The sequence below is a fragment of the Piliocolobus tephrosceles genome, chromosome 3, assembly GCF_002776525.5.
Source record: "Piliocolobus tephrosceles isolate RC106 chromosome 3, ASM277652v3, whole genome shotgun sequence".
Taxonomy (NCBI): domain Eukaryota; kingdom Metazoa; phylum Chordata; class Mammalia; order Primates; family Cercopithecidae; genus Piliocolobus; species Piliocolobus tephrosceles.
This window is the reverse complement of record NC_045436.1, coordinates 61,483,689-61,496,320: the sequence shown is the minus strand read 5'-3', so window position 1 is coordinate 61,496,320 and position 12,632 is coordinate 61,483,689. Positions and strand designations below refer to the sequence as shown.

General features: G+C 38.5%; 1 protein-coding gene across 8 annotated transcripts in view; it reads right to left on the bottom strand.

The window, feature by feature from the left end:
- MFSD8 (major facilitator superfamily domain containing 8) overlaps positions 1 to 12,632 on the bottom strand; it is a 57,490-nt gene that overhangs the window by 6,913 nt on the left and 37,945 nt on the right. For 6 of the 8 annotated variants that reach the window (XM_026454118.1, XM_026454122.1, XM_026454123.1 and 3 more), the window contains 2 exons: positions 11,748 to 11,856; positions 9,688 to 9,822 (listed from right to left, as the gene is read on the bottom strand). In XM_026454118.1, the coding sequence (XP_026309903.1) occupies positions 9,688 to 9,822; positions 11,748 to 11,856 (244 nt within the window). The remainder of the gene's footprint in view (positions 1 to 9,687; positions 9,823 to 11,747; positions 11,857 to 12,632) is intronic. The other 2 variants (XM_026454119.2, XM_026454124.2) reach the window with 1 other exon arrangement.

Sequence of the window (12,632 nt, the reverse complement as noted above, 5' to 3'; positions counted from 1 at the left end):
CATCTGTAGCCTGGTATAGTGGCTCACGCCTATAACTCCAGCACTTTGGGAGGCCAAAGCGGGAGGACTGCTTGATGCCAGAAGTTCAAAACCAGCCTGGGCAACACAGCAAGACCCCATCTCTACACAAAATTTAAAAAATTAGCTGGGAGTGGTATCTGGTGCCTGTAGTTCTAGCTACTCAGGAGGTTGAGGCAGGAGGATTACTTGAGCCCAAGAGGTCAAGGCTGCAGTGAGCTGTGATGGCACCACTGTACTCCAGACTGGATGACAGAGCAAGACCCTGTCTCTAACAACAACAACAACAAAAAAGCGTTATAATCTATGAATTCATAGTATATTAAAATACAGTACTCTTTGGTCAGTTTTTGAGGATGTTAGGGAAACAACTCATTATTTTAAAAACCAGTTAATAAAATAATCAAGCCTTTATCCTGCTTTTCCTATACAACTGTAGCTCAGGTTAACCAAATAGTTGATGAGAGAAAGATTCTCTTTATGGTAAGTATTCTAGCAAATAAATAAAGGAATGATAGAATTAAAATACCAGAATTTTGCAATGATCCATTAATGAATTAATGGATCTATGGAATAATCAAAGGCTACTTACATGTCAAGAAGAGATAAACATTATATTTCTTCTGATATAAGCACATATCCCCCCCCACCTATAAAGTATTCTTGCCAAAAAATTGAACCCAAATTTCATCAAGCTGCTAGATGCAAGTACTAGTTTTTAAGAAATACAGCAATCGGCCGGGCGCGGTGGTTCAAGCCTGTAATCCCAGCACTTTGGGAGGCCAAGACAGGCGGATCACGAGGTCAGGAGATCGAGACCATCCTGGCTAACACAGTGAAACCCTGTCTCTACTAAAAAAACACAAAAAACTAGCCGGGCAAGGTGGCGGGCGCCTGTAGTCCCAGCTACTTGGGAGGCTGAGGCAGGAGAATGGCATAAACCTGGGAGGCAGAGCTTGCAGTGAGCTGAGATCTGGCCGCTGCACTCCAGCCTGGGTGACAGAGCGAGACTCCGTCTCAACAAAAAAAAAAAAAAAAAAAAGAAATACAGCAATCACATCAGCTGCAAACAGAGACCATCTAACTTCATTTCCTAATTGAATTATCCTTTATTTCTTTCACTTGCCTGATTGCCCTGGTCAGAACTTCCAATACTATGTTGAATAGGAGAGGTGAGAGAAGGCATCCTTGTCTTGTGCCGGTTTTCAAAGGGAATGCTTTCAGTTTTACTTTACCCAATATGATACTGGCTGTGGGTTTGTCATAAATAGCTCTTATTATTTTGAGATACCTTCCATCAACATCAGTTTATTGAGTGTTTTTTAGCATGAAGGGTATTGAATTTTATCAAAGGCCTTTTCTGCATCTATTGAGATAATCATGTGGTTTTTGTCATTGGTTCTGTTAATGAGATGGATTACATTTACTGATTTGTGTATGTTGAACCAGCCTTGCATCCCAGGGATGAAGCAGATTTGATTGTGGTGGATAAGCTTTTTGATGTGCTGCTGGATTTGGTTTGCCAGTATTTTATTTTTTTTTTACTTTTATTTATTTTTATTTTATTATTATTATTATTATTATTTTTGGGATGGAGTCCCTGGCTGGCAGGCAGTGGCGTGATCTTGGCTCACTGCAAGCTCCGCCTCCTGAGTTCACGCCATTCTCCTGCCTCAGCCTCCCGAGTAGCTGGGACTACAGGTGCCCACCACCACGCCTGGCTAATTTTTTTGTATTTTTAGTAGAGATGGGGTTTCACTGTGTTAGCAAGGATGGTCTCGATCTCCTGACCTTGTGATCCACCCATCTCAGTCTCCCAAAGTGCTGGGATTACAGGCGTGAGCCACCGTGCCTGGCCTCGGTTTGCCAGTATTTTATTGAGGATTTTCGCATCGATGTTCATCAGGGATATTGGCCTTATTTCATTTTTTGTTGTATCTCTGCCAGGTTTTGGTATCAGGATGATGCTGGCTTCATAAAATGAGTTAGGGAGGAGGCCCTCTTTTTCTGTTGTTTGGCGTAGTTTCAGAAGGAATGGTACCAGCTCCTCTTTGTTCCTCTGGTAGAATTCGGCTGTGAATTCATCTGGTCCTGGGCTTTTTTTGGTTGGTAGGCTATTAATTACTGCCTCAATATCAAAACTTGTTATTGGTTGATTTCAGGGATTCGACTTCTTCCTGGTTTAGTCTTGGGAGGATGTATGTGTCCAGGAATTTATCCATGTCTTTTAGATTTTCTAGTTTATTTGTGTAGAGGTGTTTATAGTATTAGAGAATACTTTGGTATTCTCTGATGGTAGTTTGTATTTCTGTGCGATAAGTGGTGCCCAAAATCTCCTTAAGCTGACAAGCAACTTCAGCAAAGTCTCAGGATACAAAATCAATGTGCAAAAATCACAAGCATTCCTATACACCAATAACAGACAAACAGAGTCAAATCAAGAGTGAACTGCCATTCACAATTGCTACAAAGAGAATAAAATACCTAGGAATCCAACTTACAAGGGATATGAAGAACCTCTTCAAGGAGAATTACAAACCACTGCTCAAGGACATAAGAGAGGACACAAACAAATGGAAAAACATTCCATGCTCATGGATAGGAAGAATCAATATTGTGAAAACGGCCATACTGTCCAAAGTAATGTATAGATTCAATGCTATCCCCATCAAGCTACCATTGACTTTCTTCACAGAATTAGAAAAAAACTACTTTAAATTTCATATGGAACCAAAACAGAGCCCATATAGCCAAGAGAATCCTAAGCAAAAAGAACAAAGCTGGAATTATCACAATACCTGACTTCAAACTACACTACAAGGCTACAGTAACCAAAACAGCATGGTTCTTGTACCAAAACAGATATATGGACCAATGGAACAGAACAGAGGCCTCAGACATAACACCACATGTCTACAAGCATCTGATCTTTGACAAACCTGTAAAAACAAGCAACAGGGAAAGGATTCCCTATTTAATAAATGGTGTTGGGAAAACTGGCTAGCCATATGCAGAAAACTGAAACTGGGCCCCTTTTTTATACCTTATGCAAAAGTTAACTCAAGATGGCTCAAAGACTTAAACATAAGACCTAAAACCATAAAAACCCTAGAAGAAAACCTAGGCAATACCATTTAGGACATAGGCATGGGCAAAGACTTCATGACTAAAACACCAAAAGCAATGGCAACAAAAACCAAAATTGATAAATGGGATCTGATTAATTAAACTAAAGAGCTTCTGCATAGCAAAATAAACTATCATCAGAGTGAACAAGCAACCCACAGAATGGGAGAAAAATTTTGCAATCTATCCATCTGACAAAGGGCTAATATCTAGAATCTACAAGGAACTTAAACAAATTTACAAGAAAAAAAAACCCCATCAAAAAGTGGGCAAAGGATATGAATAGACACTTCTCAAAAGAAGACATTTATGCAGCCAACAAACATATGAAAAAAAGCTCATAATCACTGGTCATTAGAGAAATGCATACCAAAATCACAATGAGATACCATCTCACAACAGTTAGAGTGGCAATCATTAAAAAGTCAGGAAACAGATGCTGGAGAGGATGTGGAGAAATAGGAACAGTTTTATACTGTTGGTGGGAGTGTAAATTAGTTCAACCATTGTGGAAGACAGTGTGGTGATTCCTCAAGGATCTAGAACCAGAAATATCATTTGACCCAGCAATCCCATTACTGGGTATATACCCAAAGGATTATAAATCATTCTACTATAAAGACACATGCACATGTATGTTTATTGCAGCACTACTGACAAGAGTAAAGACTTGGAAGCAACCCAAATGCCCATCAATGACAGACTAGATAAAGAAAATGTAGCACATATACACCATGGAAAACTATGCAGCCATAAAAAAGGATGAGTTCATGTCTTTTGCAGGAACATGGATGAAGCTGGAAACCATCATTCTCAGCAAACTAATACAGGAACAGAAAAACAAACACCACATGTTCTCACTCATAAGTGAGAGTTGAACAATGAGAACACATGGACACAGGGAGGGGAACATCACACACGGGGGCCTGCTGGGGGGTGGGGGCTAGGGGAGGGATAGCATTAGGAGAAATACCTAATGTAGATGATGGATTGATGGGTGCAGCAAACCACCATGGTACATTTATACCTATGTAACAAACCTGCATATTCTGCACATGTATTTCAGAACTCAAAGTATAATAAAGGCTGGGTGTGGTGGCTCATGCCTGTAATCCAGTACTTTGGGAGGCCGAGGAGGATGGATCATCTGAGGTCAGGAGATTGAGACCATCCAGGCCAACATGGCGAAACCCTGTCTCTACTAAAAACACAAAAATTAGCTGGATGTGGTGGCACACGCCTGTAATACCAGCTACTCGGACTCAGGAAGCTGAGGCAGGGGAATGGCTTGAACCTGGTGGAGGTGGAGGTTGTGGTGAGCCAAGATCGCACCATTGCACTCCAGCCTGGGCAACAAGAGTGAAACTCCATCTCAAAAAAAAAAAAAAAAAAAAAGGTATAATTTAAAAAAAAAGAAAAAGAAACAGCAGAAAGGAAAATGTCTTCAAAACACCAATGATGCAATCAGTAAGATCCAAAATGTGGGAAACTATAGTACAAAAATCCTGGTTTATTCAATTTGTAAGAAGAAAAGAGAAAAAAAGACAGAGATGGAGAAGAAATTTATTGATTAAAAGAGACTTAGTAAACTTAAGAGCCTGAATCTAGTGAACATACTGAGAAACAAATACAACAAAACAAAGCCAAAAAGCACTTGAGACAGTGGAGAAAATCTGAATGTTGCCTGAATATGTGATGATATTAATAAATCATTTTTTTGGATGAGATAATATCATAAACTTTAGAGACACATACTGAAATATTTGTGGAAGATATGAATTGATGCCTAGTATCAGCTTCAAAATAATCCAGGTACAGGGGAAAGAGAGTGTGGAATAGCTAGATGTAGAGATGGAACAGGATTGTCTAAGTGCTTATAATTGTTGAAGCTGGGTAATGAATACTGGAGATGCTCTCTAGACTTTGGTGTATGTTGGAAATTCTGCATAACAGTAAAACATAAAAACAAAACCAAAGTCTTCCAAAATACATGCATAAAAACCACACAACCAAACAACCAACAAAAACCCAATGACTTCCATCACCCTCAGAATACCAACAGGCTTCACATCTTTCTAACCTGATTTATCATTTGCCTTTTCCCTGACTCTGCTCTTGTCAAACCGGCCTTTCTGCTTGTTCTTTAAACATACAAAGCTCAGCCTTCTGGGGGAAGAGAGTTCCAGGCCATTGCATGGCTCTTTGCTGACTTCACTAAGGTCTCAGCTTAAATATAACTTCGTCATATATACCTTCCTTGAGCAGTCTATTGAATACAACATTTCCCCACTTTCCAGCCCTGCCCTTGTCACTCCTTATTCTCTTCTCTTCTTCTTTGTAGTACTGATCACTAACTGACTTCACATTTGTGTTTACTGGCTTTCCCCCTACTGGAATACACATGCTTTGAGGGTATGGTATTGGACATTCTGTAAGGATGTATATCAGCTGCACTGCTCTACTTTTGTAGCAAGATGTAATGTACTTCCTATTAACTTTGGATATAAATATGTCTAACTTATATCTTGATCCCTCTACTTGGCTCCATAAGGACAAGAATTCTCATAGTATCCCCATAGCAGTGAACCTGATACACTGACTTAACATTTGTTGATTAATTTTAGAAACTTATTAAAGTACATACAGTCTCTGACTTATGAGTGTTAACTTGTAATTGTTCAGCTTTACAATAGTAGGAAAGTGATACTCATTCAGTAGAAACCACACTTCAAATTTTGAATTTTGGTATTTTTCCAGACCAGCAATCTGTGGTATGATACTGTTTCACTATGCCGGACAGCAGCAGAGAGCCACAGCTCCCAGTCAGTCACATGATCACAAAGGTAAACATCTAATACCGTAATCTACAGTATACTGTATTTGGCAAATTACATGAGATATCCAACACTTTATTATAAAATACACTTTGTGTTAGATGATTTAACCTAACTGAAAACTGATGTGAGTGTTGGAGCATGTTTAAGGTAGGCTAAGCTAAGCTAAGCTACAATGCTCTGTAGGTTACGTGTATTAAATGTTTTTTTTTGTTTTGTTTTGTTTTTCGCTTTTTTTGAGATGGAGTTTCACCCTTGTCATCCAGGCTGGAATGTAATGGCTCACTGCAACCTCTGCCTCCTGGATTCAAGCGATTCTTATGCCTCCACCTGCGGAGTAGCTACGATTACAGGCACCTGCCACCATACGCGGCTAATTTTTGTATTTTTAGTTGAGATACGGTTTCACCACATTGGCTGGGCTGGTCTCGAACTTCTGACCTCAGGTGACCTCCCCGCCTCGGCCTCCCAAAGTGCTGGGACTGCAGGCGTGAGCCACTGCACGCAGCCTGTATTTTCAACTTTGTGCTATTTTCAACTTGTGATGATCAGTTTATCAGGATGTAGCCCCATTGCAAGTTAAAGAGGATCTGTATTTCAGGAATACTTAAACAGAACTGTCTAAATTCATCAGCTAATGTTCCACCTTAGACTATATGACTGAACTTAATTTTACACAAGCATTTCCCTGAAAATATGTTCCTTACAGTTATACTTTTACAAAATGATTCTTTTTTTAAGAGATGGGTCTTGCTCTGTCACCCAGACTGGAGTATAGTGATACAATCACAGTTCACTACAGCCTCAAACTCCTGGGCTCAAGTAATCCTCTCGCCTCAACCTCCCAAGTAGTTGGGACGACAGGCATGCTCCATCACACCCAGCTAATTGTGTGTGTGTGTGTGTGTGTGTCTGTGAAGAAATAGGGATCTCATTATGTCATAGTGAGATAAGATCTCACTATGTTTCCCAGGCTGGTCTCAAACTAACTTCTGGGCTGAAATGATCCTCCTGTCTTAGCCTCCTAAATTGCTCGGGTTGCAGACGTGAGCCACTATACCTGGCCACAATTATTCTTTTATTTATTTGTATTTATTTATCTATTTTGAGATGAAGTCTCACTCTGTCGCCCAGGCTGGAGGGCAGTGGTGTGATCTCGGCTCACTGCTGCAACCTCCACCTCCCGGGCTGAAGCGATTCTCTTGCCTCAGCCTCCTGAGTAGCTGGGACTACAGGCACATGCCACCACACCCTCTATTTTTAGTAGAAAATTTTTTTTATTTTAGTAGAAACGTGCCACCATGCCCTGTATTTTTAGTAGAAAAATTTTTGTATTTTTAGTAAAGATGGGGTTGCACCATGTTGGCCAGACTGGTCTCGAACTCCTGACCCCAAATGATCCAGCTGCCTTGGCCTCCCAAAATGCTGGGATTACAGGCATGAGCCACTGCACCAGGCCCTCAAAATGATTCTTTTAAACAGTGAATAGACATTCTCAAAAGAAGACATACAAAAGGCCACTAGGTATACAAAAAATGTTTGACATCACTAATCATCAGGAAAATGCAAATCAAAACCACAATTAGGTATTCTCTCAACCCAATTAAAATGGCTTTAATCAAAAAGAGGGAATGATGGATGCTGGTGAGGATGTGGAGAAACAGGAACCCTTGTATACTGTTGGTGGGAATGTAAATTAGTAAAACCACTATGGAAAACAGTACAGATGTTCCTCAAAAAAAATTAAAATGGAACTACCATATGAACCAGCAATCCCATTACTAGGTATATATCTAAAAGAAAGGAAATCAATATATCAAAGACACATCTGCACTTCCATGTTCATTTCAGCACTATTCACAATCGCCAAAATATGAAACCAACCTAAGTGCCCATCAATGGATGAATGAATAAATGTGGTATATATACACAAGGGAATATTGTTGAGCCATTAAAACCATGAAATCCCATCATTTTGGGTAACATAGATGGAATTAATGGTCATTATGTTAAGTGAAATAAGCCAAGCACAGAAAGACAAATTATCACATTTTCTCACTCATGTGAGAAAAAGTGAATCTCAGGTTGGGCGCAGTGGTTCATGCCTGTAATCCCAGCACTTTGGAAGGCGGAGGCGGGCAGATCATGAGGTCAGGAGATCGAGACCATCCTAACGTGGTGAAACCCCGTCTCTACTAAAAATAAAAATAAAAAAATTGTCAGGTGTGATGGCATGTGCCTGTAGTCCCAGCTACTTGGGAGGCTGAGGCGGGAGAATTGCTGGAACCCAGGAGGTGGAGGTAAGTAAGCTGAGATTGCTCCACTGCACTCCAGCCTGGGCAACAGAGCAAGACTCCATCACAAAAAAAAAATTTTTTTTAATGAATCTCATGAATATAGAGAGTAGATTGGTGAGCCCAGGCAACACAGCAATATCTTGTCTCTACAAAAAGTTAAAAAAAAAAAAAATTAGCCAGGCATTACGGCACATGCCTGTAGTCCTAGCTACTCAGGAGGCTGAGACAGGAGGATTACTTCAGCCCAGGAGTTTGAGGCTGCCATGAGCTATGACCACACCACTCCACTCCATTCTGGGCAACAGAGTGAGACACCATCTTTTACAAAAAGAAAAAAAAAGGAAAAGAAAGAAAGAAAAGAGACTAGATTGGTAGTTACCAGAAGCCAGGAATAATAGTGGGAAGGAGGCAATAAACAATAGTTGGTTAATGGGTACAAATATACAGTTAGAAGAAATAAGACCTAGTTTTCAATAGCTCAGTAGGGTAACTATAGTTAGCAATAATTTAGTGTACATGTCAAAAGCTAGAAAAGAGTAATTCAAATGTTCCTAGCATAACGAAAAGGTAAATATTTAAAGTGATGGTATCCTAATTATTTTGATTTGATCTTTATACATTATATGAATGTATCAAATTATCACACATACCCCAAACATATGTACATCTATCATGTATCAATTAAAAAACACTTATGCTGGACACAGTGGCTCATGCCTGTAATCCCAACACTTTGGGAGACTGAGGCAGGAGGAATGCTTGAGCCCAGGAATGAGACTAGCCTGGGCAACATAGTGAGATATTGTCTCTACAAAAAATAAAAATAAAAGAAATTAGCCAGGTATGGTGGTCATGCCTGTAGTCCCAGCTATTCAGGAGGGTGAGATGAGAGGATCACTTGATTCCAGTAGGTCAAGGCTGCACTAAGCCATGATTGCACCACTGCATTCCAGCCTCAGCAACAAAACGAGACTTGTCTCAAAAAAAAAAAGTGTTGAGTGATCTGGGAAATGTCACAAATTTTATTTGTCATGATGGATGATATAGAATATATATACTGTGGAGAGAAGTTCTAGAATAAGTTTGGTAATCTTAACCAAAATTTTCCAAACTTAACCACTGAATCTTTTTTGTTGCACAATATATATTACAATACAGAACAATGGTTTATGAAATATGCTTTCAGGAAAACATAATAGACAAAAGATAAATAAGTCTCACTTTGTGAGAAATTTTGTTTTTACCAAAGAAATGCTGTAGGGTATAGAAATATTATGATCTCTTAATAAATTGTAAATCTGTGTCCAAAAAAAGCTTTAGATTATTTTCCTGGTACATCCATTTGCATTGTTAGCTCTGTTTTTTGTTTTACTTTTAAAAAATAGACATACAACCAAAAACACTTAACTTACTTTTTGGAAAGTAACTTAACTCCTACGAAAATAACAACTGCTTCAACCCCAAGAGCAGCAAGTATTATGCCATTATATAACACAGCTTGTTCTTGAGTCCAGGCATACATATCCATTGTTAATGGAGCAATGATGCTAAGAAAAACCAAAAAAAGTATTCTTATTTAAATCACAGTAACTGTTATACTTAAAGTGAAGTGTAAGTTTTAAAAATGACAGCTACACATTCAAGAATTTGCATGCCTTTTAACAATGACAACAGACTTAAGCAAAAATTTGAACACATTTTAAGCGTGTTGTTGTTACATAACTAAGTTACTAAGTCTGCCTACTCATAGTTTACTTTCTAATGTCTATTTTAATTATATAACTAATATAGCCATATTACAGAAAGTCTGAAACAAAGGAAAAGGAAACAAACTACACCAATCACAATGCCTATCATTCTAACATTACTAAATAATCATGGTTATATTTTTAATTAAATTGGTCTCTTTCAATGCAATAATGTTATATTAAGTTATCAGAATATACTGGATTTTTTGAATGTATAAATTTTTCTCTTTACCTCTCAATGTCTCTTCCTTTACATGACTATATCCTTCCTTTCCAAGTTTCTCTCCCTACATGTGATCTCTAGTAACTGACTACAAAATGCAATTTATATTTATTGTTTATTATTATTTTTGAGACGCCAGAGTCTCACTGTCACCTGGGCTGGAGTGCAGTGGCATGATCTTGGCTCACTGCAACCTCCATCTCCTGGGTTCAAGTAATTCTCCTGCCTCAGCCTCCTGAGTAGCTGTGACTACAGGTACCCACCACCACACCCAGCTAATTTTGGTATTTTTAGTACAGACAGGGTTTCACCATATTGGCCAGGCTGGTCTTGAACTCCTGATGTCAAGTGATCCACCTGCCTCAGCCTCCCAAAGTGCTGTGATTACAGGCATGAGCCACCACACCCAGTCTAAAATTTATTTAATATTGTTTAATTGGTATGTTATTCTTTAATGCGTATGGAGCTTCTGTTTAGGATGATGAAAACATTCTGGAAATAGTGGTCATGGTTGCACAACATTGTGAATGCACTTAGTGCTACTGAATTGCATACCTTAAAAATAGCTAACATGATAGTGCCAGGCACGGTGGTTCACATCTGTAATCCAAGCACTTTGGGAGGCCAAGGTGAGCAGATCACTTGAGCCCAGGAGTTCAAGATCAGCCTGGGCAACATGGGGAAACCCTGTCTCTACAAAAAAGACAAACGAATTAGCTGAGCATGGTGGCGCATGCCTGTAGTCCCAGCTACTTGGGGGAATGACCCACAGCTCACTGCAGCCTTGACCTCCCCAGGCTCAGGTGATCCTCCTACCTCAGCCTCCCAAGAAGCTGGGACTATAGGCATGTACCACCACATCCAGCTAATCTTTATATTTTTTGTAGAGATGACGTTTCACCATGCTACCCAGTCTGGGCTCGAATTCCTGAGCTCAACCAGTTCGCCTGCCTTGACCTCCCAAAGTGTTGGGATTACACGTGTGAGCCACTGTGCATGGCCAACAATAATTTATATGACAGAAATAATTTTTAAATGGCATTTAAAAGCAAGGTGAATTTTCTTCCCCAGAGATATACTTCAATTCTGTCATCTTAAGAAATGCTCAGATGTATTTTGTACTTGGTATATCTCAATCCAAAAATGTAACTTATAGAACTCTATATCATATACATATATATGTAGGAAATTATAGAGCTTAAGGATAATTAAATCATGGCACTAAAGTTTTATAACTGTATTTATCATAAAACTCAGATGAAAGAGGGAAAGAGTAGTGAAACTGATCCTTTTATAAGAAAGTAAAATAGTAGATTATGGACAAAGAATTAACTACTTTCAAGTTAAAAGCAACAAAATGTATATACATTTTTTACATCATGGTAAGAAAAATTTGCCTTACATAAGATTTTTAATAACATCGATATGCCTAATTAACACTGCATTAAGAAATAAAGGTTAAAATATAATCTGATTTAGATAAAGATGGAATAAAACTTACGTTTCAAAAACGGCGAAGACAAATAGAGCCACAAAAAACAGAACATTGATGGCCACAACAGCAACTTGGTCAATATTTCCTTGGGGAACTTGAATTTCATCTGTGCTTGCTGTAGGTAAATAGGAGAAAAATTACATTAACCTATACATCTAATTTTTCTTATGACATTAAAATAATGTAGAAATTATATTATAGCAAAATTTATAAATATTTTAAAATTTTTTTTAGGATTCAAAGTAGTTTAATAACAAGATAATTTGTTTATTTTTATTTTTTGAGACAGGGTCTCACTGCAGCCTTGACCTCCCCAGGCTCAGGTGATCCTCCTACCTCAGCCTCCCAAGAAGCTGGGACTATAGGCATGTACCACCACATCCAGCTAATCTTTATATTTTTTGTAGAGATGAGGTTTCACCATGCTACCCAGTCTGGGCTCGAATTCCTGAGCTCAACCAGTTCGCCTGCCTTGACCTCCCAAAGTGTTGGGATTACACATGTGAGCCACTGTGCGTGGCCAACAATAAGATAATTTATATGACAGAAATAATTTTTAAATGGCATTTAAAAGCAAGGTGAATTTTCTTTCCCAGAAATATACTTCAATTCTGTTATCTTAAGAAATACTCAGATGTATTTTGTACTTGGTATATCTCAATCCAAAAATGTAATTTATAGAACTCTATAACATACTGATCTCATACTAAATATATTTGCTTTAAATTTAAATTGCAGATTTTTTTCCACCTTACTCAAATCTTAGACTTACAAGAATTTCATGAAGAACTCCAGTGGTTTATTAAATCTGTTCCCAGTTCTATGATTTACTTCAATGGATACATATTTTGAATTTCAGTGCTACATGAAATTAGTATTCATGGCCAGGAA